The sequence below is a fragment of the Carlito syrichta genome, unplaced genomic scaffold (genome assembly GCF_000164805.1).
Source record: "Carlito syrichta isolate Samal-C Ts95f unplaced genomic scaffold, Tarsius_syrichta-2.0.1 Scaffold311948, whole genome shotgun sequence".
NCBI lineage: Eukaryota > Metazoa > Chordata > Mammalia > Primates > Tarsiidae > Carlito > Carlito syrichta.
Window position 1 is genome coordinate 55,645 of NW_007256044.1, and position 27,727 is coordinate 83,371.

At 35.9% G+C, this 27,727-nt stretch overlaps 1 protein-coding gene across 2 annotated transcripts in view; it reads right to left on the reverse strand.

Moving 5' to 3' along the window:
• ANTXR2 (anthrax toxin receptor 2) overlaps nucleotides 1–27,727 on the reverse strand; it is a 137,723-nt gene that overhangs the window by 33,616 nt on the left and 76,380 nt on the right. The window contains exons 12-15 of one of the 2 annotated variants that reach the window (XM_008069354.2): nucleotides 25,871–25,915; nucleotides 24,859–24,951; nucleotides 19,266–19,433; nucleotides 18,869–18,949 (exon numbers count right to left, since the gene is read on the reverse strand). In XM_008069354.2, the coding sequence (XP_008067545.1) occupies nucleotides 18,869–18,949; nucleotides 19,266–19,433; nucleotides 24,859–24,951; nucleotides 25,871–25,915 (387 nt within the window). Of the gene's footprint in view, nucleotides 1–18,756; nucleotides 18,950–19,265; nucleotides 19,434–24,858; nucleotides 24,952–25,870; nucleotides 25,916–27,727 lie in introns of those variants that run through there. The other variant, XM_021718217.1, reaches the window with a different exon arrangement.

Sequence of the window (27,727 nt, forward strand, 5' to 3'; positions counted from 1 at the left end):
AAAAGTAAAATATAAAACTGATGATTATATCAAAATTTTCTGATTAAGAAAGGATAAGAAGAACTATCATATCAGTGCTATCCTCTTAGACTATTCATGGTCCAATAAAGTCTCTAATACCATTTGAAAACTTTTATTTCTAAAAATACTCTCCTTCAATGTTCATTATTTTGTTCAATATCTGTTCACATTTTGAAAGATTAATGGTCATTCTAAGATATCGATCCTGAAAACAGCTGTTGAAAGACAGCTAACAGTTCCTCTAGCATTTCCAGCCATACTCTTTCCCCAGTCTATTCAAGAATTCATAGCTACTATTTGTGCTGTTCCTCCAGAAATATCAAATATCATTCTTAAACACCTAATTTTTCAGATACAATGGCTTGTAAGACCCTGCAGGCCCTGATCTCTCAGTTATTATCTCTATTGATTTATAAAATCCTACTATTATAAAAAGAAGAAAGGTCACATCTCTGGTAGCTACAAATCTACATTGCTTGAAAGACCAAATCTGTGAAAATAGCTGTGGCAAGTTAATAGTTTCAATATGTTCCAAATTCAAGCTACCATTTTTTTCTTTCCTCCCCCTCTTCTTCGCTTCTCCCCACTCCCATCGTGGTTTATTCAAATACTCCAGTCTTTGTACATTTTATGCTATCAAAAATGGCAAAGAACTGGAAAACAAGAACACTATGCCAAGGAGAGATCACGATCCTATTTCTAAAACAGCATGTAGATGCTGCATATAACCCATAATTGAAAATATCCAGTATTAAAGCAGAACAGAGCTGATCCTCAGTCCCTTAAATACTCCCACAGTCCCAATAATCTAAGAGGCCTCTCCAATCTACATGCCCCTGGCTTTCCTGCCAAATTCAATATTTGTCACTTCCTACTGAGCACTGTCAACTCTTTATTTCAAGGTCAACTCCTGTCTCCTCTGCTGCACACCTAGCTCCACTTCATAATCAAGTCCTGTCAGGGAACCCTTTCTACCTCAAACTGCCCCATTCTGACAGAATCCTATTGTCTCCGGACCTCAGGGGACCCTCACTGGTCAGGGTCTGCACTAGTCCAGTCTTCTGCTCCTATCTTAAATCCTTCCAAGAGCATACCTCCTGTCATCAAGCTAATACTTAAAAAACAAAACAAACAGAAAACAACCTGTTTTCATGAAACCCTGATACAAAATTAGAAAATAAAATTCAATAAAATATTTTTGTTTGTTAATACACAGGTTTTTTTTTTTAAACTTTAAATGAGAAACAGTGCAATAAATATTTGTTGGCTACAGATTGCTAAGTGTTAGTTTAATACACTAGGCCAGAGGTCCCCAACCTTTTTCTGGCATCAGGGACCAGTTTCCTGGAAGATAATTTTTCCACAGACCTGAAGGGGGTTGGTTTTGGGATGATTCAAGTGCATTACATTTATTGTATATGTTATTTCTATTTACATTGTAATATATAATGAAATATACATTTATATATAATAAATATATAATGAAATATAATGTAATTATGATAAATTTATTATGCATGATTATGCAATATAATTATATACATTATAGTATATGAAATTATACAATAATTATGCCACCAGATAACAGCTGTACAACTGAACTACATCAACTCATCTGCCACTCACTGATAGGGTTTTGATATGAGTCTGCAAGTGATTGATTTACTATGGTCTCTATGCAGTCCAGCTTCACTGCTAATGTTAATCTGTATTTGCAGCCACTCCCCAGTGCTCCTCAGCTCTGCCTCAGATCATCAGGCATTAGATTCTCATAAGGAATACACAACCTAGATGCCTCACATGTGCAGTTCACAATAGGGTTTGTGCGCCTAGGAGAATCTAATACCACAGCTGATGTGACAGAATGTGGAGCTGAGGCAGTAATGGGGAGTGATGTAAATACAGATGACGCTTCATCTCACCTGCAGCTCACCTCCTGCTGTGCCACCTGGTTCCTAACAGGCCATGGGGGAACCACTGCATTAGACCCTCCAGAATGAGCTAAGACTTAGATTGATTCCCTATTATTTACCTACATATAGTTTGAAAGTTGCTAAAGAAAATAACTGAATCACTGTCCCAGGACAAAGTAAACTTACCTCTCCAAGATTCACTCAACTCACTTTTCTTCCATTAGCTGTCACCTGACCTCCCGGGCTGAAGTGGTCTTTCCTAACTCAAATAGCAATTGGTGTCTAGACAATTCATTTGGAAGTTAATTAGGCAGCACTTTTGTAACATCTCTTCTGTTACTGCTGTGAACTGGTATTTAAATATTTCATTATTTTACTTTCTGGAGTGGATTCTTCATTTTTTTAGTTAGATTAAAAAATCACTGATGACCATGTACTAAATATTTTAGAGTTTCAAAGACTGCCTGAAAATACTGATTGCTCAATAAGCAGAGGTTAATTTTATTTTATCTTATGGCTTGCGTGGTCTAATTCCACCATTGTTAAAGTCATCAATTATTTGATGTGGAATGATAATTGTGGAATGCACATATATATTTGAAAACTCCACAATTATAATATGCACACATATATAATATATACTTAACAGAAGAAATTAGAATTCATCTCAACTGTGCAAGTGGTTTTTTTGTTTCTGTTTTTATTTATTAATTGAATTTTGTTTTCTCTGTTTTGGATTATAATTTTTGAAGTTTTACTTTATCCCCCACCCCAACTAGACCATAATAAATTCCTGGTAGATTTATCTAGTAATCATTCAATTTAAAAAAAAGATTTATGTTAAGGATAATAAAAAATTCAACAGAAAAATAAGTTTTCTGTTGAAAACTTATAGTTCATGTTCTTCTAATTTTACTGAAAAGTATTTTAGCAAAAAATTATTAAAAAACAAGTGAGAAATGTGTTTGGATGTGCATGTTTTTCAATACACCAAAAGAACAATTTTAACATTCATAATTTTTAAATTTTAATAGATATTTATCTATCTTATAGAGCATATATTGTATTTTCATTAATGCTATTAGTTAATTCAACATTTCTCTTGTTTATTATTTCTAAAAAGATTTTACAAACAAAACAGTAAAAGTTTACAAATGATTAAAAGAACTATTTTCTATGAATAATATCACTTAGGCTTTAAAATGTAGTTTATATGGATATTTGACATGCCTTTAGTTATATAAAGTATCTTATCAACACTACTAATAATATTATTATTACTATTTTATACAAGAGTACGTACACAAAATGATACCTTGGGAATAAGGGAGACCTACTATTTTTTACAATTTGGTAAAAAGGTATTTTCCCAACAGAAAAATAATAACAATAATAATGGTAATATGTCAGGACATGAAAGTCTTCCCAGACACCTCCTAAATATGACAGGCTCCAAGACAGCTATAACCTAGGGACACCCTGGCCTCCCCCTATGAAGTAAGGAATGTTAAGGACTGAGGTAAACACTATAGGACCTCACGTTGATGGCAGACAGACTGAGGAGGAGGCTGACCTTCAGATGCTCACCCCTCAATGTTAGCTCCTCACACACCAAGGATTTGTCTTCAAAATAATGGCTGGCAGCCTGTTTACCTCAATTTTCACTAACACACCTGAAGAGATATTTTAGAAACCATTTAACTGTTATATTTTTGTAGGATGATTTTGGGCACACTATTTTCAGATAGATCAAGGGATAAATTTGACAAGTGGAATCAGTTGCTCCATAGATCAAAATAAGAGCTTGAGCTCTCAGAGAGAATGATTTGGGAAATAAACAGTAAACCCAATATAAATTTAACTGAAGTCTAAAATGATGATGAAATATTCTGAAAACTAGATTTTAAGGGGAATGACAAACGATAAATTATATGACTATGCCAACAATATCCTAAACTAAAAATTATGGCTTTTCTATAGTGAATCTGAGAGCACTGACATTTGGGAGATCATAATTTGGGATTGGGTCATAATCTTAGCCCAAAATGGAACTTTTTCTGTTGGTTTGGTTTTATAGATTAGGGACAGTAACCAATTTTAATGGTTTAATGTGAGAGTAACATGCTGATTTGTTTTCTGCCACTAATTATATTTCATTTCTTTTCTAAGTACATAGGCTTTATAATTGTTAAGTATTAGTGTCTTCATAATATCAATAGATGCTCAAAAATCAACCCACACATGATTTTCTGACCCCAATATTTACAACAATATGATTTACTAAGATACTTAATATTTATGCTTTGTATATTTTATATTTAAATAGTCAATAGTGAATTCTATGTAATTTAAATAATTCCCTTGTGCTTCCCATATATATGTTGGCCTTTTCCATTTGATTTTATTGTTACAATTTTTCAATTCAATGTATGGACTTATAAATTAAAACTAAAATGCTGAATTCTAAACTGCTGTCCATTTTCTGTATAACTGACCAATAAATTTTGAAACATAAATTAAAGCAGAATTTATATGGTAAGCTAAATTTATCAATAACCTAATTAAAGTTCAGAGTTAATACCACTCTTTACTTACCTACCTGCATCACTCTGGCAACTTACCTGAACTTTCTAAACCTGTTTACTTATCTCTAAAATAGGGATAAAAATATTTTGTTGTGAGTTGTTTTGAGAATCAGAGAAACATATGTAAGGTCCCTGGTACAGTGTCTGGCACATAGCTGCTGTCCTATTGATCATGTTCATTTTTTTATCATTACTGATGATATTCACAATGATGGGGATGTATGCTGATTTATTTAGAACTATATTCTTTAAAAACTTTTTAAAGTGTTTTCTTCACATTTTGACTTCCAATGTCAGCCTTCACAGTTTTGGATATTTGCACCACCTCAACATCAATATAACTATGTAAGATTTCAAAGTCTTTTCTGATTCTTTAAATCTTTTTTTTTCTCCCTGTTTTACAAGTAAAGCTAGAGGTTGCTGTGTTTCCATGTCTTGTAGAACCTTATATTTCCCAATAATATTTTGCTATTTCTAGCCACATTCTATTCTAAATGAAATACTTCTGATACATGTTTGAAATATTAAGCACTTAAGAATTTATGATTAGAGTGATATTAATTTTGGAATTTTCTACTTACAAATAATATTTAAAATGTAGTTTGATTTAATTGGTGTATGAAGTCTTTTGTGATCAAACCACTGTCTTCCTTAAAAGCACTCAGAGGCTGGAGGTCAGAGGCTAGACAAGTATTATTTGTCATCTAGCTAGCTGTAGGGAGAAAAGACCACTTAATAAAAGAAGTGTATTTAGCAAATTAAATCAAAGTGATTGATTTTCATTTGACATTTGTCCCCTATTGTTAGCTCAAGTTGGCAAATCAATTTCAGCATGACCCAATGGGAGAACAGTTCCTTGTATCTATATATATTTAATGACAGGAAGACATTAGTACTCCTCTGCTTATAGCAGTATTAAATAAAATGATAGCTTGTGTTTAAATTATTTTGCAATTGTGACACAAGGCAGCAAAATGCAACATATCAAAATGACAATGGAGATCATCTAATATTACACATTGATATCTTCTTTTTTGCAAGAAAATTATCAGCAAGAAATAGACAAGTCTTTAAAAAACAGAAAAGTGGCATAAAATTTAAATACAAATGCAGTTCTCTTAAATCTGTGCCCTCTTTATTGTCCTTCATATGAAATGATCTTTAATTTATTTTCAAATATAACAGTAGCAAAATATTCATTATGGGTCTAGAATTATAGTACTTCTATAGTCATTCGAACATGTTTCAGAATACTGTGTAGAGTACATGACGGTTTTAGCCTTATCATATCTTATAAAGTGTTTATATATTTATTAATTACAGCTGGCGTCATGAAATATCTAAGTAAAAAGTGTGAATTAATTTAAAGATATTTGTAAACAGCATGCTAGACTCTCTACCTATATGAACTCTTTCGTTCGTCACATATTATGAAAGCTGATGCTCTAAGAGCAAGTGCAGCATCTTGGGATGCCCTTAAGGAACAGCAGGAAAAGCCCATCTTCACAGAGCTGGATCCGTTAGAGTGAGATAAAAAGACAAGGCTGCTGGAATTCAAAGGTATCTCTGTAGTCCTTTATTTCTCTGTATACGAATGAGAAAATTGGGGGGGGGGGGGGCGGAGGAATTAGGAAATATGTGCCAGTCTGAAGAGCATAAATGACAGTACAGAGATCCCAAGCGGCCTGACTCCCAGTGCAGTGTCCTCTCCAATGTGCCACCCGAGGGTTACAGAAACTGTTCTAATGTTGCCTCCCTCTGATAACCCACCCCCCAGCTCCCAATCTCTTCCAACCTGGAAAGCAATGTGCCACTCCCAGAATACATAAGCTATTTCCTCCTTCTCATGCTCTTGAACATGCCTTTCCTTCCCGGGAGATTAGGGGGCACAGAAGATGAGTATAAGAGGGGTGAATTACACAATAGCAGAGGTGACTTGTGAAGCAAAAAATCCTTATTCTAGGCAATAAATGAACTTTCTGTGTCATTTATTGCCATTTATAAATATTAAATTGCATTTATAGATGCATGCAAAATTAAATTTACATGATATATGTATGCTATAGAATAATATGCATGCATTCTAGATACACATCAAAATAACTTATCAGTAAAAATGTTGATACAAAATTGATAATTTAGGCACCATAAGAATCAGGTTCAAAACTGAAATTTTACAAGTGCATCCCAACCTGTATAACTGCCCTAATTAGTCAGCTATTGCCTGAACATGGAGAATAATAAAGTTCTGTACTGTAACATGACAGCATGGAAGAACAGCACACTCACTGGACTGGACTTTTAAAAACTTGGGTCTGAATCTAGGCTTTGGTGCTTTTCAGCAATATAACCTTGGGAAATTCACTATGCATTTCTGAGTCTCATATTCTTTATCTGTACAATGAGAATAATATGACACCTAACTCTTAGCACTGTTAAGATGAGATAACATAACTGAACATACAAAGACATAGGAGGTGATCAATGACTATCCGCTGAATTTGAGTTCTAAATCTTTCCTATGAAAAGAGTGTCCTTCCCTGTCCTAAAATGATCAGTTCCTTCAACAACTACACACTTCAGTTAGGAACATGAACGTCTCCCTACACACACATACATGTATGGACATGCATGCATGAATGCAAACACACACACATACATACACACACACACACACACACACACACACACACACACACACACACACACACACACACACATATTCAAGCGTTGAAAGTATTGGAAAGTTGAGCCTTAATGATGTATCTCTTCCATAGAAGGAAGGAAGAAGACCCCTGGCAAATCAAGAAAAATATCTGAAGCCACGAATCCTTGACTATTTTTAAGTTAATGAACCTAAATCAGTGTTCTTAAAAAAAAAAATAGGCTTCTTTTTGGGGAAAAAAAAAAAAAAAGCATTCTTTCACCTAGGAATCCATTCGACCACTTAGCCCACCAAATCTACCAATGAAACCTGCTGTATCAAATATGACATGATCTGCTGGATCATAATTTTTATGTAATTCCTTTTGTGACCCATAATAAGACTATAAAACAAAGACAGAAACACTGATTGATACAGGGATGAGCTATGCAGACAAATAAATATCATCTCCACTCCTGCAACAGATTTATTTGAGAAACTTCCAAGCGTCTAATTTCCTTTGGATTGTGTTACTGCCCAGCTTAAAACTTTTATTGGCTTTCCACAGGCTAAAAATAAAAATCTAACCTATGGACACCTACAGATTTTTGCATCTTCAATAATTAGTTACTATGTGCAAAAAGAAAAAAAATAGGTTGATAAATGAAACAAAGACCACTTTATTTTATGTTTTTCTTACATTTAAGGCTAATCATAAAAGGAAGAAAACACTGCTGCAAAGAAATGTATAATAAAGTCAAATTTGTCATTTTAAATTTGTAGACAATTTAATAATATCCAAGCCACTGACTATACTACTGAAATTTAGTTCACTGTCATCAGAGGTAAGATGTGTGTAAAGACTGAAATAATTTGGTGTGCTGTATATTTTCATAGTGAGCTTTTCTTTTTATTTTGTCCAAGTGAATGGAGAACCTGAGATACAACGCAGAAATCCTATTTCTAAGGTTTTGAGTTTTCTCTGTTTTTTAAAGGTTTCTCCTTGAAGAATTACAAGCCATTTTTCTGGTAGCCAAAATATTAAAACTAATATAGTTAGTGTGATTTCACATTGAAAAATATCACAGAATAATAATATAGACTTAATAGTAAAGAAAGATTAACCAAACATGAGAACAGCAACAGGGGGAGGAGGGACAAAAAACAGACTTTCTGAAAAGACTGCTTAGTTCTTTCAAGTTTCAGTCTCTTTACTTCCAAGGGATTAGGGCAGCAGTTGTTAAGTGTGCAACCCTGAAAACATAATTTGTAGTTTATTATATAAATAACACTTCATCTTCCTATTGTCTGCAAGTTGTTCAGCAAAGGAAGATCTCTTCTTCCTCTTTTCTACTGTCTGATTCTCCTTCGATCTCATCACATAATCTAACATTTCTCCTTCACGGAAGTATTTTGTATGCTGGTAAACATGAAAGCAATATTATTCAGATTTACTGCTGCTACTATACCTAGAGATTTTATTTGGATTTACTGATACTTGTCTATCATTCCTAACTGCCCTACAATAACTGTCAAAAGGTGAAGGCCTGAATATTAACCCAGAGAAATGTTTGAAATATGTAAATGAAAATATTTATATAAAATACAACACACACACCCTTCTCTCCTTCCTCAACTTCTTATCTTATAAAAGAGCATCTGATGCCAGAACATGAAAAATGTATTAAGGGATTAACATCAGTATTAATAACTCAGATTTTAAACTCTTGGCAATTAATTAAAATTAGTGACAGAAATCATCCTCTCTTCCCAGTGTAGCAACACTGTCTCACATCTTTTCAATATCCTACTCTGTCAGCCCTTCCATGTTCATTTCAGACTGTGAAAACCCAGGGTCCTGAAACTTTGATCCTATTATCTGCTGCTTTTTGTGTCTGAGCTTAACGAAGTAGACATTAGCAAATTTACAACCAACAGCTCAGACAGCTGTCCTACTTTAAGCAGTTAATGGAAAAGGAACTAATCTAGTTAAGAGCATAGGACTAGTTCATAAATCTGGATGTGGGGGACAGTTAAAACCGTCATACCTCTTCTAGAGAGGAGGAACTGAATTAAACTGTCAGTCTTCTTCCCACTGAGAAGAGCTTACTCTTCTCTAAACTGGACTAACAGAACACTCAGAGTTAACACAAGCCACACACAGGCCTGCACAATAGATGATTATGCAAGAGACTGATTGACATTGACACATATCACTTGGCCATGGCAAATACAGATCTCACAAGAACTCCAATCACTGAAAACTTTTCTTGGATCAAATATGAAACAAAGATCAAATCTATTTTTTAAAAACTGACAAAACTGCAATCACAAGCCAAAAAATAATAAACATACCTGAAAGAAAATTAGTAAAAATTACAAGCTTTCATCTATTCAAAATTCAACCTAAAGGACACTGCATCATGTTTTTATAGCTCAGAAAAAGTTTAATGAATTTAATTATAATTTTTAATTAATCTTGCAAAAATGACTAATTTTGGCTCCATATAAATAAAATTTTATGTATCTGCCTCCTCAGTCATATCTTTATAAGAAACTTGTCAAATTTCAGAATTGTTCTGTCTTAATTTTCTCAGCAGCTTAATTTCAGGAATCATGAACATAAAATAATAAGTAATTGTAATAGAAACTCTAAAATTCTACAAAGTCAAATGATGTGTCTCCTACAAATCTCTAGGGTCTAATGCATGTATTCATCAATAGATCAATTGTATCCTTAATTATAATAAAACTACTAAGAGGTACATTAATATACAAAATTCTGTTCCTCAAGTCAAATATCTCATGCATATTATAGTGTAATAATGTTATCTGGTGGCACAGTACACCATACCCAAAATTAGAAAGTTAAAATCTTGATCTCACCTCCTGAGTTGTGGGAATCGCAATGGTGTGCTTAAGTCTACTGGGCCTCAGTTTATATACAGGTAACGAATAGAACAAATAGTTAAGAGGGGAATTATAACACTAAAATCTGAGAGCCACACATCAGGAATATGGGTAAGTGCAGTTAAACACAGACAATGTCGTACCAACAGGGTATCCTCGTGGAAAACTCAAATAAGCTCTCTGAGACCTACTAGAGAAACTGGGAGGGAAGATTGAACTCTCTAAGAATGACATGTCTTATGATGATGACTCTGTGCTCTCCAGAGAAAAGTGCGATGTGAGAAAAAAAGAGGATCAAGAGTTAATCCTAGGAATTAACTCAGGAGGCTGAAAAGGGAGAGATATGGGAGCTGGAGGGAGATAAAGGGAGAGTGATCCCTCTTTAGAACTTGTACCCGTGTGCTGTGTGTGTAAATATGCTATTTGGATGTTTTATTCAAATGTTTTACAGATTTACTGTTAAGCAACTACAATGTGAGATGTGTAAGTGCATGCGTGTGCGTGTGTGTATTCAATCCTCATTAGGCTAGGCCTTAAAGCTATTTGAATAAAACACTCTGAATTCATAATAAACTGTGAGCTAAAAAATCATTAGTGTAAGGAAGGGGCTCCAGTAGAAAAATTTATTTTAAGAAAAAAATAGGGCTTGATTTTTTAAAAAGTTAGATATCTCTAGTTTTGATTCAAAACGAAAATACGCTTAGTACTGCACAATATTATGAAATATATATTTATAGTTTATATATGTGTGTATTAATTTCAGTACATTAACCTACTTGCTAAGAAGTATTATGGAAATCTAAAGGTTGGGAAATTAAAAACATCTTTCTTGTCACATTTTCCACGTGAAAAGAGCTTTTTAAGGCGAAAGATACGATGTGTATCAGAGAATTATTCTGAAATGCAATGAGTTTGCAAAAACTATCCCAACTTTATTAATTTTCTAAAAAGCATAAGGAGAAAAAAATTTTCTTGTAATCCTTTGAAATTAAAAAAATGTTAACTCTTAATCCAATGTCACAAAAAATAAAATGGCAAACAAATGTCTACTAATACTGTTTTCTTTCTTCTTTTTATTTTTTGCTATTTGCAAAGTTTGGGAAATAACTTATTTTTATTTTATAACTCAAAATTGTATCAGCTTAAAAATTCTCAAATGTTAAAGGCTAGAATTTGATTGAGGGTATAATTAATGGAAATATAAAGATTATATGGAATAATTTTAAAGAAAAATTACTTAGAAATCATGCATAAATTATTACATATGACTATATAGTATTTATTATATTATAAAAATCCTACTGTTTTATTTTCAAATAAAAATGAAATGAAATATATTTGATAAAATTTTAAAAAATCTCTCCTTAAAAGTATGTGTTTGTATAATTTGTTAACATAAGTGCATTTTTAAAAATAAGGAGGCAATAAATCTTCCTTCTAGAGCCAACTCCTTATAAAGCTTGCTTTAAACTCAACTTATAAATGGGGTCTGGTAGACAAAAAGGTACCATAATAATGAATTCTGTTCAAGTAATAATCTGTCTACAAAAAATGCATGCTTTTCCCCTTGGACTAGGTCCTCTGAGCTCTAAATTAAAAATGGAATATTTCACATATATAGAATAATATAGATTATTTAAGTTATTAGACATTGTGCAGTGATTCATTTGAATAAATACATATTTAATCATTCATAATAAAAGTTATATAGATTATACATAAAGTACTCAGAACAAAAGATTAGAATTGTTTCTATGCTGACATTTCTGTTCTCAGGTGGATACTTAACTGATGTCTTCAAGAGACTCTACATCAAAGTTGTATTTTGAGCCTGAGAAAATAATGTGTTTATTACTGGACAACCAAGGTTAATAGTTGAAGTTTTGGGTTTTTTTTTTAGCTGGAGCCTCACTCCATCAGCCAGGCTGGAGTGCAGTGGTATGCTCACAGTCACCCCAGCATTGACCTGCTGGGCTCCAGAGATCCTTCTACCTTAGCCTTCCAAGTAGCAGGAACTACAGGCATGAGCTATCATACCTGGCTAATTTTTTTTATTTATTGTAGAGATGAGATCTCACTATTGTCCAGGCTGGGCTCAAACCCACGGACTCAGGCAATCCTCTTCCCTTGGTCTCCCAAAGTGCTGGGATTACAGGCTTGAATTACCACACCAGCCAACAGTTGACATTTTAAAAATGCTACTCTCTCAGTGTGCTGAAGCTCACTGATGATGAAACAAGTAAGTAGTATCTCTAAAATCAGTGCATTGATTTGAGAAGAGGGTATTTTTGTTTACTGATTATCAAATGGTTGCTGATCAATTCTAATCAAGATATATATTTAATTAAACTTATAAGTTAATACATAAAATGTATATGGTACCACTAATAGTAAATAATGCCTGCATGGGGTGGGGACAAGTCAGTACCCAAGTTCTATTTATAGGTGCTTTAAAAAATATTTTTTTTGTAATTTAAATGATTAAATTTTGCGTATTCACTTCAGGGTGTCAGACTGACTCAAACTTTTGCCAGTTTATGTACATAAGAGATGGTTTTATTTAAGCTAAGAAAGGTATCAAAAACACATTCTATTTCATGAATTTATTTTCCACTGAAACAGACAGTTGATGACATACACACTGAGAAAACATGTTCTTATATATTTATATTAAACACATTATACACACATTCATATACACATAAACACGCACTCCTAAACCAGTGAGACTGTAGTAATAAAGGCATGTTCATGACACGGGTTATTCCAGTAAAATTTTATCTTACAGATATTTATAAACCAAAGTTAACTACTTCTACTAATTTAAACAGGACATAATGGTATTTTTAAAGTTGCCCTGAAATGTAAAGGCAAGAAATAATAAAAATGAAAGACACTCATGGTACATAAAGGATAGAAAGCATAGGAGTATTCTTTTCCAGTGTTGCTACATCATTAATTGGTCTAAAGGACTATCATAAATCTCAGACCTCACAGAAGTAAGGTAAACAATCAGTTTATAGTTTTAAACCATCTAGGTGTTTTTTCCTACTCTCACTTTATTATAATAAGGAAATGTATGAAAGTGCCACGGGCATTTAGTAGACAGTAGAATTGACTCAAATAGGCTAGTATAAGGGTTTTTCTTATAGCCCCTGTTACAAAGTTCAGTTACATGACACAAAATATTTAGAGAGAACTAAAAATTAAGTTAAAGGAGATAGTCCACTTTTGTTTTTTAAAAAAATGACTTTTGGAATGATTATATTGAATAAACTAGACTATCAATGAATTTTTTTCTAAAAAAGAACACAATCATTAGCATAAATCCAGGCACTGAAGACATCTGAAGTATGACGTCAATGGAATGAAGGTTTCAGTCTCCTTTGAAAGATGAACAAGTGGTTTCCACTTTGCCAGTGTGATGGAGACATAGGGCAGCGTGATGCAAAATCTTAGCTATAAAGATGCTTATTCACTGTGAAGATGAAGTGACTTAAGACTGATGTGCACTGGGTGATTTGTAAGCATCATGCTGTTCAGAGTGATCCTTGGGGGAGCTGGAATCACTGAAGAAGATGTCTTTAAAAAGTGTGAGGCCAGTTTGTTTTGAGCCTGAAAGGTGTGTACACCCATCCATCTAGAATGCAACCCAAATCGTTTGTTGCCGGGGTTATCGGGTTTCTCTGGAGCCTTTTAAATGAATTTTAGCTACCTCCATTCTCAGATACGTGTGTTTGGGTTTGCTGTAGACATATGGAGGATGAGTGAGTGTTCTGTGAGAATGGACATTCTTTTAAAAGCAGCTGCCATCAATCACTTCAAAAAAAGAAATTACATCTGCACCACTGACAAAAACCCAACTGACATGCTGAAAACGATGTACTCACATTGCTTATTTTACCAATGACTTGAAAACTGGGCCACACACTGGCATCTAACCCCAGGTCATTGCTCCTTGACCACTTTCCACTCCAAGGGACACAGGACATCTCTTTTATTTCGGAGTGGTCAAGTAGCCACTTCATCAGGTAAGGGGGACTATATTCTATGAATGGCAATAATTTACATTCCCCTAGAATCTTATTATCCTACCATACCCTGGAGCTCTTCCTTGTCTGTCGAACGGATAATTTAACCAATTCTATTATGTCACGTGTATGTGTGCACAATTAGGGGTATTAGCAATATGTCTAGTGAAAAGTAAGCACATTATTAACTTTTATTTTCTGGTGGAATGTAGGTGGGAGAGGAGAGAAAGACCTTCCCCCCAAATGCCTACTTACTTTCATCTTAAGGCTTTAATATCCAACTGTAGGGATGAAGTCTTTATGAAAAGAAAACGAATTAAAGTCAAGGCAGTTTTCTAAATTTTGTTTTACTGAAAAGTTATGTCCGTCTTCAAAAAATGTAATTCAACCTCACCCCCATGTAACAGGAAAACTCCACGATGCAAGTTTAAAACCAAACAGTGGATGTGCCTCACGAGCGTTACCAGCTTTCTCCGCCGCAGTGTACAGATGTCTGTCTGCGCCAGGCACACGGGCCCTGGTGCAACGGGCCTGCCGTCTGAAGGTTAACATGACCTCCATCACAGCCAAGAAGCTCCTCAGAGATTTAATTGGTTTATGGAACAACTCCAACACTAGTGCTGTGCTTTCTTCTTTCTTTGCCTTTCTGCTTTTCTAACTCTCTCTTTTCAAATCAAAAAGGAGAGCGCGTGGTAATGCATCATTTATAAATTACCTTGTTATTGCGGAAAACAAAACACTGCTTTGAAAACCAAACAAACTCCTGCCGCGGACTCCGGCGCGTTTGATGGAGGCCCATCAAAAGAGTCCGCGGCCTAATGGAGGCTGTTTCTGTGGAGACTTCGATCTGTACCTGCTGTCCCCTGTCACTCCCTGGAAACTTGGCGGCAGATGTTGCGGCGTGAAGTTGTCTCTGAAGTGGCTTTCGGTCCCGTCCCCCCACCGCAGCGGAGTCAGACCACATCAGATCTCTCGCCTGCGCCTAAGGCGACTTTGGGAGCGCAGCTGTGTCCACCCCGCTCTACCTTTGGAGTTTCGGGCCTCCAGGCAGCGAGGAGGAGACCAAAACGTTCCGCCGCTCGCAGCCACCTCCGCTGTCAACCCTGCGGGCTGGGGAGGCCGCCGCCGCCAACAGATGTCGCGACAACCTGCTGGCCGCACCTGCACGCGGCCCGAGCCCGCGCGCTGAAACATTCATGACCCAGAGGCCCGGCGCAGAGGAGGCCGGAGTGCGGGACCTGCCCCCGCAGGGCCGGCGGAGGATGGGGAGGGAGAACGGGCGGGGGGAGGGAGGGTCCCGCGGGGGACCAGCGGGCAAGGGGGAGGGGTCCGCAGGGCCAGCGGCGGCGGGGCGGCCGCAGCGGACGCAGGAAGGGCGGGACTCGCAGGGCCGAAAGAGGGAAGTGGGAAGCGGGGGCTCCGGGCGCGGGGAGGGCGGGACCCGCAGGGCCTACCGGGCGGCGAAAGCGGGCAGGGCAGAGTCACCAGGGAAAAGGAGAGACCTGAGTGCGGCTCCCCGCCGAGGAGGGAGGGAGCAGGGCAGTGAGAGACCCGCAGGACCAGCGGGGAAGGGCGGGACCATTAGGGCCGTGGGCAGGCACAAAGCTAGACGCGCTGCAGCAGCAACAGCCGCGGTGAGGGCAGGGTGGGAGCTGGGACCGGCAGGACCGCCTGATCCTCCTGATACTCCAGGCCTAAACTTAGCTACTCTGGTACTACACAGCCTGAACTTCAGCTACTTTGATCCGCCAGGCCTGAACTTAGTCACTCTGATACTCCACACCTGAACTTAGTCACTCTGATACTCCACACCTGAACTCAGTCACTCAGCTACTCCATGCCTGAACTGAGTCATTCTGGTACTCCAGGCCTGAACTTAGTCACGCTGATACTTCACACCTGAACTTAGTGACCCTGCTACACCAAGTCTGAACTTAGTCACTCTGGTACTCCACAACCCCAACTTCAACTACTCTGATACTCCACGCCTGAATTTAGTCACTCTGATACTCCAGGCCTGAACTTAAGCACTCTGACACTCCAGCCCTCAACATAGTTACTCTGGTACTCCAAGCCTGAATTTAGTCAATCTGGAACTCCATGTCTGAACTTGCATGTATTGAAAGATTAAGTCAGACTGCATCAGACACACACAGAATTGTGATATATATTTAATGAAAAAGCAAAGCAATTAATTGAACCAATAATTGATGTTTACTAAGCTTAAAGTGCTGCATTTAGGTAAAAACAAATTTTAAAAATAGCATAGATGTAGAGTGGAAAAGTAGGATTTTAGTTACTCTCACATAACAAAAGTCAATTATCTTTTGAATCTCTAAAATTCATAATCTTTGTAAATAAAGTTTTGTCCTAAATTTGTCACCAAAATTTATTTAGTAGCAAAGCCTGAACTAAATTAACTTGAGTCTATTTGTAATCTATTTACTTACAATGATTTATATATTGACATTAACATATAATTTCTAGAAAAATATCTGCATGTCATTAAAACATGTTGCTTTATGTAATGGCCAATACAGAGATGTATATCAGATTCCTAAAATCTAAAACATTCTAAATTTTGAAACAATCTAACCAAAAGGCTTTGGAATTATATTAGAGAAAAGTGTGACCAAATTTCTAAAAAACAAGAAAATTTTGGCCAAAATAATGGAAATGGAAGCATTATTCTCCAATCAAAGAAGAATAAATAATGTTACTTGCTGGGGCAACATCGAGAAATATGGCACTATAATTAAAGAAGAATGTGAAATTTACTTGGTATCTAACAAAGCACTTGAGATGTGTTAGGCACTAGATCAATACTTGTTGAATGAATGAATGACTATAATGCATCACTTAAAAGACCAAAATGCCAAATTACCCAAATCAAAGATTTCCTCTCTTCTATTCCCAACCAATCTTTCTGGTTTTAACACCCAACACCCAGCAATCCAGGAATCACTGCCTCGTCTATCTCCACATATCTTCTACATATCTCCACCTGTTGAAAACCTACCTGTTTTCAAAGATAGAAGGCCTGTATTTTTTAAGATTCTTTCCCTAATCCCTCCAGCTCATCTGTAGTCCTCTGTGCACTCAAGAGTACCCAGATCACATTCCAGAATACATCCTGTTTTCATATGTGTATTGTTTATCAAATAAACTTTAGGTTTTTTCAGGGTAAAATACGACAGTGTGTACTCACCCTTCAGTATTATGTGATGCCATTACTTGTGCATATTTATAATACAAAAAGTATTACTCATGAAAAACTAAAAACTAAATTTTAATCATAATAGTTAAAAGAATATATAAGAAATTAGCAAGAGCGCTGAGACCACTCTCTGTTTCTGTTGGTTAATATGTCTTAAGTGCTAGCACAATGTCCCACACTTAATAAGGCAAAAATTATTGTACAAATAAACTCAAACTTGTATGTAACCTTGGGGGGAAGGGACTGTGATGACGCAAGAGTATGATTTAAAAGCATGTAAGGTGGAAGTCTAACAAGCAGAAGAGGAAGGAGAGTTGTCAAACATTGTTCCGAAGAAGAGCCCCAGATCACATGTAGATTTTAAGAGACACACACTGCATTACATAACCACTTTCCATGAAGAGCCACAGTGATCTGATAATGAACAAACTAGCTCTCTCCACCTACAGTCCCAGCAAAGGGCAAATGATGACTGTTGGAGCAATTCCAGGAATATTTTCTCAAACTGGATTTTCTAAATGATTGATCTCAGATGTTTTTAAAGTTGTCCCATTTCATAGAAGAAAATTTTTAAGATTTAGACCTTCTTGCATTTTAAACACAAAGTTCCTGTAACACTAAATGTAACTTAGCTTGGTACTGTTCCACTGATTATTTCATCCTTTTAAAAAATAGTGTATCTTATTTGCATAGATCTAAAGTCCTCTGGAGCCAAATTGTATGAAGTTCGTTCCCTTGTTAAACCAACATGATGACCACATTTACACACAATGAAGCAATCCTACTATTACGAACAGTACTGTCTCTGAGCCAGCCCCATCCACTGTTACACATGAAAAGATCTTAGGCATTTTTCTTACATCAATACAATGGGAAATAGTACTAATATATTAAAAAATTATTAAACTAGAGTAATTCTAGGCAAATTTCCAAACCAAAACAAACAAACCTCAAACAGGCTTCCTTGGTTGGAAAAATATACATACATATGCGTGTACGTGTGTATGTGTGTATGTGTGTATATGTGTGTGTGTCACAATCACAGTTTTGTACAATGCCTTATCACTCTAAAGACACTCTGATATATATTCAAGAAATTAGATGGAATCAACTGGTGAAGGCAGAGAATGTATTTATACCTAGAGAAATGGAGGCTCTGAGGCCTCTCCCTTAGGCCTCATGGTTATGAAAGTCTGGAGAAAGATTTCAGCTACCAACCCCCAGTCTGTTGCTCTCACCAGATGAAACCTCAGAAGGTGGTGTCTTCAAAGACAAGGACTGAAGCAATGAGCGTGCTTACCAAGACGTGTGTGCAAGTAACCATAGTTTTTATGAATTACTTGAAAGTGAACTTGTGTGAACATGCAGCTTGAAGATGCATTCTAACAACAATTTAGTAAGCACTCAATATAATAAGAATTTTCCCTAGACAATATTTCCTTCCTCAAGTGCAATAAGGGCTTAAAATAGCTTTGATTAATATTCCCCAGTCTTCATTATAATGACCAGGCAGTCAGCTCTTTCCCGACACATCCCCATGTACAAACCTCATCTCCTTCCTGAGGGCGCATCAAGGAAACCCGGTCATACTGTCGCCGCAACAGAGCCCAGAGAGCATCAAGACGGCCCTGAAGAAACATGAGATGTGTAAGTCCCCAGGAAATGTACTAACCTCTATTTGCTGAACAAATAAAGAGGTAAAATGAAGGAAACAAAGTCACATTCTCTACCCTCATTTCTTTCCTAAATAATTCTAATAAATAAGTAAATACCAAATATTTGGAGGTTCTTACTGCCAAGAAAGTGTTCAGTTGTTAAAGTATAAGATCAATACCTGCTATCTGATCTACTTTAGTTCTCTTTCAAGCAGTTATGAGAAGGAAGGACTGAAAGTCAGTTTTTCTAGGAGGTTTCAGTTAAATTACCCAAAATGTGGATGCATACCTTAATCGGCGTGTACCACTTTGTCTGAGAAGGCTGGTGTATGGATCTGGGTCGAGGTGGCCTAGGCCTGACGGGCACCTCTGCTTCTTCGGGAATCGTCACCACCGCGTTTTTGGCTTTCTCCAGTCTTGCACCTTCCTCGGTAGACCCCTTATCACCCCAACGAACCTTCAAACAATGAGCAGACATTGTCACCAAAGTGTCCTAGAGGAGTAAACTCTTTCTGAGCCTGTGGTCTTTGGCTCACCATCTCAGAGTCAGAAAGAAGATAAGTATAAGAATACTGACCCCTAATTCCTCCCCTTCTGAGCATTAATAGGTTTCTCATCACTCCTTAATTGTATTTAATATAAAATCCTAGAAAAAAGACACTTTGCAAAAACCTGGAGTCAATTACATTTTAAGCAACCATTTCTCCATAGTTTCAAATGAGGAGTGAGTTTGTGGCTTACATACGAACTGTATGACAGTGTGTAATTCTATTTTCTAATTAGGTGTGTTCACCTGCTAGCTAAACATATATCCATATATCATGGTGACACTGGGGAAAAGATGAAAATGATGATAGTACTTACTGAGTGATTCCTATGTGTCGGTCTACATTTAGTTCATTAAAAAATGCAGTGAGACAGATACGACATTTTTACTTTCTAGATGAGGCACAAAGAGTTAAGTGCTGTGCTCAAAGCCAAACGATAGTATAGGCAGGGCAGGGATTTGAACATAAGCAATCTGAAGCAGGCTAATCAGTTGCAAACTTGTTTGAATTTTACAAATGTATTTTACACAAAGAAATTTCTCCTTTCAAACTTTTCAGCAAGTGTGGTTGAGGCAGCAAGTATAATATAAACATTTAGGCTTTGAAAGTAAAATAATTACATGAGTTTTCTTTACTATTATAAAGTTTTACTTGGGAAAGTAGCTTTCAGTCTTCAGTTCCTCTGCTCATCTGATTATGATAATTTGACATATGGATTTTTCATTGAGGAAGACAGATCTGACCTCTTTGAAAAAAAAATTCAGGAACACCAGGGAATTACACAAATTTTAGGAAATTTTGTTAGAAATCTCTTCACATTGAAAAACCACAGGAGCAAATTATTGTCTTCTTTATTTTTCAATGAACAGAAATTAAGGCCCAAATTTGAGCCAAACTAGGTATGTGAATAGGAGCAGCCCTCAGCCAAGAAGGGCTCTGCCCAACTGGTAGCAGTGAAAAGTCCTACAAAAACCAGAGGTATTACCAAAAATGGCAAAGATCAGAGGAGTGAAACTCTAAAAAGAAATACCATGACCTATCCAGGGCACACTCTGACACATCACAGTTAAATGATTTCTAGAAAGGAAAAAAGGGAGAAGACTCTTTGAAGTGTTTTATGACCTGAATTGGTGGGTAGAAAGGCAGAAGATTACGGGGCATAGAAAGAACTATTCAAAGTTTTTGGATACGACTACTTAGATATTTTTACCTTTTTTTACTGCAATTTTAGAATGAGTTTTCAATTTCAAGTGGGCCCTGTTGAGTCATTAAAATGTATCTGTATCTTTCAGTGTGATCAATGGTACTAGAATGTTCTTTATGAGGTTGTTAAAATTGTTTTAAACACCATTAAACCTTTAAAGCTGAATAGTTGGCTTTCTATCCAGAGAAATGACCTTCTCTTTCAAATCAGAGTGTCTTCACCTAGATAAACTAACACAAAATCTTTAGATATAGCTAAATTGAATTTAAAACTCTAAAACCAGGACACATATCCTTGCAGTTATGAAGTCTCCATTTTAAGGGGGAAATAGGGGAGATACACCATTAAGTAAACATATAAATGTCAGAACTTAGAAGAGTAATTTAAGGTAGAAATATAAATAGATAAAATTTAGATCCATTCAAAATGATAGGTTTTAGCATATCCAGCTCCCTAGCCCATCCTTCACAGCTGACATCGTAGAGGTAACAGCAATGCTATTCTTCTTTCAAGCTTCATTGGCACCATTCTCAGATAAAGATTATGAAGACAGTTAAATTAGAGTTCTGTCCCAATGTGTCATTTTCAGGGACTCCACTACCAAAGGACTATGCTTATAAAATGTAGATGCTGAGGCCTCAAGGAGAACTGTTAAATAAATCCATTAGTATTAGTTCATGAGGGAGCTATTCACCATCACCACACACAACACAAACAATTCTCACTCAATCTCAAATCTAAAGCCAGAAAATACTTTATAGAGCTTTCCTAAAACTCTTAAAAGCAGTTAGGTATATATACACATCTATATGTATACATTTTAATGTTTTAGTTTGATCACATTGAAACAATTAAAAAGGACAAAGGAATGACAAGAATAGATTGCTAATGAAAGCCTTGCTTAATAGTGCAGGCTTGATAGCCAAATTCTTCCAACTCCACTTGGTTTTCATTAAAAACAATAAGATTTCATAATTTTCAGAGCATATTTGGATGACAAGGAGGTTATATCATAGAAGAGCAATTTCAGAACCAAGAAAAGAAACAAAAACAGTTTCACACTGAATTGGCAGAAACACACATTTGAAATCATTAAGTATTGTGGATCAGTTGTGCTAACAGCTGTCGTTAACATCAGCTCAGCCCCAGCTTTCTGCAAATTCCCATTACCATAGTGTTTAAATATTTAATTTAAAGGAGGAGAAAGAAAAAAAATTCTAGGAAAAATCCCTATACTAGTTTAAAATACTTAGTTATGAAGATTTGTTCTGTTATCCAGATGTGCGCATCATTTCTATAATTCCTTTTGCTTTCTCTAGTTTAAGGTTTTTGTTTTTTGGTTTTTTTTTTAAGATAAGTATTTTCCAGGTCTGAATACAAATTATTTTAAAATAAATTGTTTTCTATTTCCCCTCTCCAACTTAAGTAAGCACATGTTTCAGAAATTTTAATAATGCTTAATTCTCAGTTCAATTTTCACTGTGTATTTTAGATACAGGTTGAACATCCCTAATCTGAAAATCCAAAGTCTGAAATGCTCCAGAATCCAAAATTTTTTGATGATGACATGATACCACAAGTGGAAAATTTTACATCTGACCTCATGTGAGGGGTCACAGACCAAATTTGTTTCATGGACAAATTATTTAAAATATTGAATAAATTACCTTTTGGCTATGTGTATAATGTATCTATGAAACACAAGTGAATTCTATATTTAAGCTTGGGTCCCATCCTCAAGATATCTCATTATGTATGTGCAAATATTACAAAATCTGAAAAAGAAATTCAAAATCCAAAATGCTTCTGGTCATTCTGGATGAGGGATAGTCAACATGTACTGGGTATCTCCTACGTTAACACCCACATATGTACCACCATTTTTCCCTCATTATTATTCTCATCTTAGAATTCTCCATACAAGGTAACCAAATTTATCCAAAACTAAAATGGATCCAGATGTATTAAAATTTGACTGAATCTTCTTTACAAATGTTCTTCAACTGAAAAGGATGGGTGGGCAATATAATTTCACAATTAAGGGTTGATATAATTTCACAACTAAGAATCAACACTGGAAACTTGAATTATGAGTTACTTAGTAATGTGCATGTGCTCTTGACTCTCTTGAGCATAAACCAATAATATTCCTTTTAACTCAAGACCTTTTCAGGGGTTTATGCATCTTCTTTTCTTAGAAAGTGATCTCAATCTTCAGAACACTGGAATATTGGACTGACAAAAGTCTAACATTATTCTTTTTTTCAGTAAGAATATCATTTATTCACTTAAGGCTCACATACTAATATATCCTCACTTCATTACCATGTGATATTTTACATGGGAGGATATCAAAATGGAATTAAAATATTATTCTGAAGATAAAGTAGTACACATCATTACCAAATAAATTATTTTTTTAAATGGAGATATAGGCTGGGCGTGGTGGCTCATGCCTATAATCCCAGCACTTTGGGAGGCCAAGGTGAGAGAATTTTCTGAGCTCATGAGTTTGAGACCAGCCTGGGCAACTTGGTGAGACCTCATCTCTACAATTAAAAAATCAGAAAAATAGCAGGCATGGTGGCACATGCCTGTAGTTCTAGCTACTTGGAAGGTTGAGGCAGAAGGATAATCTGAACTCAGCAAGTTGAGGCTCCAGTGGCTGTGAGTGTGCCACTGCACTCTAGCCTGGGTGACAGAGTGAGCCTCCAACTCAAAAAAAAAAAAAAAATGGGGATATAACAGTTTTATTTGCAAGTGGATTTTTTTATACACATAGAAACATCTAATCCAGTCTTTCCCTAAACTTCTGAGCCTAGAATGACACGGTAAAGGCAAGGGGAAGAAAAATAACTTTTCTCCCATGTCAAAAAACAAGAACTAACATAGCCACACTCCCTTGTGCTGCTTGAGATACCCCATTAGCTACACACAAAAACATATGTAATACCTTCCCCAAAGCCGATGTAATAGCTTCTAGCACCTGCCTTGTACCATGGCTTATTGGCAATGAAGTACTTGCCTCAGAGGATACGTCAGCAATAAAGTGGCAAGCTCTTAGGAAAAACATGCATTGTTTTAAGATCTAATAGGTTGAGAAAGTGGCTTGTATAAACATCTCAGTAACAACAAACTTGTTAAGTTTGCCTGGGTTCCTTCTGAAAAATAGTGACATTTACTCTGAAAAAGTGAGACTCTTCTTGGGAATCTGAAAATGTAACAATTCTGGGGTTGTTGATTTGCTTATTGATTCTTGCTGGCAGTAATGGGACAAAGCGGATATGACAACAGGAGATGTGCGATGACGTCAAAACACATAAAAACATCTTATCAAGAAGATTAAAGGATCACAAATAAGGAGGAAATGCCAGCATCTGTGTTTAACGAAAAAGTCAGTGTGTTCATGCATAGCACTTGAATTGCTCCCTGAGATGGGATGCTGGCCTGTCCATACTGTTGCTAAGGGCTCAATGCTGGCAATGACAGCTTATTATTTATTAATCAATCATTTTAAAAAATAGTTTGTGGTGATAAATAAACCTCATCTGGCTTTTAAGATATAACATTAAAGTTCACTTTTAATCCACACTTTGAATCAGTCTGAAAGTTCAATGCATGCCACAAATGATATGTAGTATTAATTATGATAGTTTACAAGTGGCAACTAAAAGCTGTTATAAAGTATTAAATGCATTTTCTCTATATTTGTGGTAGGGTCATATTTATACTCTTGAATATTTTAGCATTTTCTCCTCAAATAGTACATAGCTATTGCATCTTTTCAAAGAAAAGCATTGTTGCAACTTTAAGTGCCTGGTTTCTTCATAGCTGATATTTTGTGCCGTAATTTTTTCCAAAATAGTGAGAAAAACCCTAGCTTTGTTTTGTCCTTTAGAATTCAGAGGTCTTATCAATGTAATCCTTTGATTAATGACACTGTTTTTCCTTGGACAGTTCTGAAATGGCTAGGATGACTCCATAGAAAAAAAATGTATCCAAAAAAAGACCCAGTGTTAAATAAAAGTAAGTGATGTTAGAATATTTAACTGTGAGAGTCAAGTACCCATGGCTAACAGTCTTGAAAATGCACATTGAAGAGTAGCAGCTTCTTTTTTTCTGAGACCCACCTCCATTCTCTTGATCCCGCCAACCCCTCGGCCACCATAGTAAGAGGCATCGACTGTGGGCCACTTCTTAGCAGGCAAGGGTTCCTCTTCCTCCTATCAAGAGACGTTTTTAAAAGTGGGTTTATTTAATTCCTTGAAATATTGCTTAGTCAGCACTAATTCACATTTAAACATTTTTTCCAAATGACACAGTGGCTATGGAACAATTACATCTAGGACATATGACTTGTTTATGCTGACATGTATATAGTTTGACTGGAGCTCCATGGGGTGTAAGAAATCCTCCTCTTACTCAAACTTATATTACCCCTAGGTGACCAGAAGTCACTATTTAACTATGAGAACCATTTGTTTATTTCAAATTTATTAATCATGCCATATGTGGACAAAACATTAAAATTAGGACAGCGTTTTAGCAATCATTTAAAACATCAACGTATAAGTTTGAACTCTGTGAAATATGAACTGACAGATAGGCAGCTGAGAAGCTTTGAAAATGCACAGTACCAATACATTTTTAAATTCATGTTGCTAATATGATTTTGACTAACAAAGTAGTATAAAAGCAAGAATCATTTTTAAGAAAGTAATATCATCTTTAAACTGATAGCTTGGATCTTCTTTTGTAGATAGAATAAGTGACATCAGAACTATTGATATATACAGAGTATATTCAATTTTTGTGGATGACTGATCCCAACAGTCAGTTTATGCTTATCAACGTATGAAGGTCCCATGCCTCTAGCACATGAGAGAAATCATAAGAAGATGGAAAATGATGACAGATATTCATAAATTAAAAAGTAAATACTTGGGTATATCTCATCAACAAGGGTACCTGCACAATGAATATTTGTATATGAAACCCTGAATTGTACCCTACAATTTTAAAATAAAAATAAATAAATACAAGGGTAACAGAGTTACATAACAACAAATGGGACTGATCATATTTGGGGATATTTGCATACAGGGGGAAGCATCAATTTACCTTTTGTAGACATTCACTCACCTCTTTTGGTGCAGGTGGTGGTGGTGGAGGTGGATCCTTGATAACCTATCAAAAAAATCAAATATAAAATCATCCATGGCATGGGGAAGAGATAGCAAGATGTAAAAAAGTTAGTAAAATAGTAAGGTAGCTCCAAAGACGTCCCCCAACGAAACCTACTCCCCAGTGTTTACACCCTTCCCTTTGAATCTGGCTTGCCTATAAAATAGTCTTTGATTAACAGAATGAGGTGGAAGTGGCATCACATGAAACACCCATGAACTACTCACCAGGAGGAATCCCGCTATCGGGTCAGAAGCCTACTCTGGGACCACCAAGATGCCACTAGTCCCCAGCTATGTCAGCCATCTCAGAGGAGGTACTGACATGGGAAAAGTCTGTCTTGGTCACCCAGGCGCATGGAGCTTCCAGATGTCTCCAGACAACTCAATGGATTGCATGAGACTCCCCGTGAGTCTCTGACTCGAGACAGTCTAGCCACATAACAGCAAGAACACAAACTGTTGGAAACTACTTGTACCAGGTCAACTTTATAGCCAAGGTTCCTTTCCTGGGAATCATTAGTCATGGAATCTCATGGTTAATTCTCTATGCAGTAGGAATGGAGTCTGAGGCCTAATTTGAAATGACCTTGACTGGTACTGGGATAGTGTGACTTTCACCTCATCATGATAGGACATCTTTGACCAAGTGACAGTGGTTTCTGGTAATTCAGATACAATTCCAAATCTCCATGCCAAGAGGAAAAACTGTGAAGGTGTCAGAGCTTTAATTCACGTAATGTCAAATGTCCCAATTATATTATTAAATTTTCAAAAGTTAAAAACAATAGAGAAAATGAGGTACCACTTTTACTTCATCAAGGAATTATTTTTAATGCATAGCATATTACTATTATTGGGGATATGTTCTTAAAAGACTGCTATCTTTTTAAAGGTATACAGGAATATTTCCAGGCAAAATGATATGATTTTGACATTTTCATCAAAACAATTTGGGTGGCAAAGAAGATAAGGGTATGAATGGAATGAAATTGACAATGAGTTGAAAATCATTGAAACTAAGTGGTGAGAAGATGAGGGATTTATTAACTAAGCTTTTTCTTTGTAAATGTTTGAAATTTTCCATAATGAAATGGTTTTACAATTTTGGTGTTATTGATAATGTTTAAAGAACTGGCCCATAATTTTCCACATGTATAACATTTTCATCATGCAAATTTTAGTTTAGATCTAAACCTTGGAAAAAATATGCAAAAGCACAACTACATAGATATAACTGGGCAGTCACTAAGTTGACAGAATCTCTTTTTTTGAATAATACAATAACCGCCATGGCTTCTATTTAACCCTTTTGTTTAATTCAATTTTATTTTATCAATAAACATAAACATTCAGTTGTTTTTTGTAATCTTGAGGGATGGCATTATGATTTTTTTACAGTTAGCCTAGAAATAAGTACCAGTGAAGGACTGAGATTTAAAATAATGCTGAGATAAAAGAAAGTTACAGTTATCAAACTAGTACATCATATCACTATCAACCTATATTTCCTAAACAATCAATGAAAACCAGACCTGTTAGCATTTCACATGCAATAAGGTCAGAAACAATCTAAGTATCTCCCTGATTAAAAAGCCAGCTCTCCTTTTCCCTATCTTCCCTGTTTCCTTCAAGTAAATCACTCTTTTCAGATGCAGCCTCAAAATGTTGCCAAAACTCATAATTCTTTTTTCACTTCTAAATGACTTCACTGAATCATTTCCACTTCCAAGAGATTCCATCTCTCCCTCTCTTTCTCTTCCCCCATCCCCACCCTAATGAATTCTTCCAGTCTTCCCAAAACAGATATGATTCC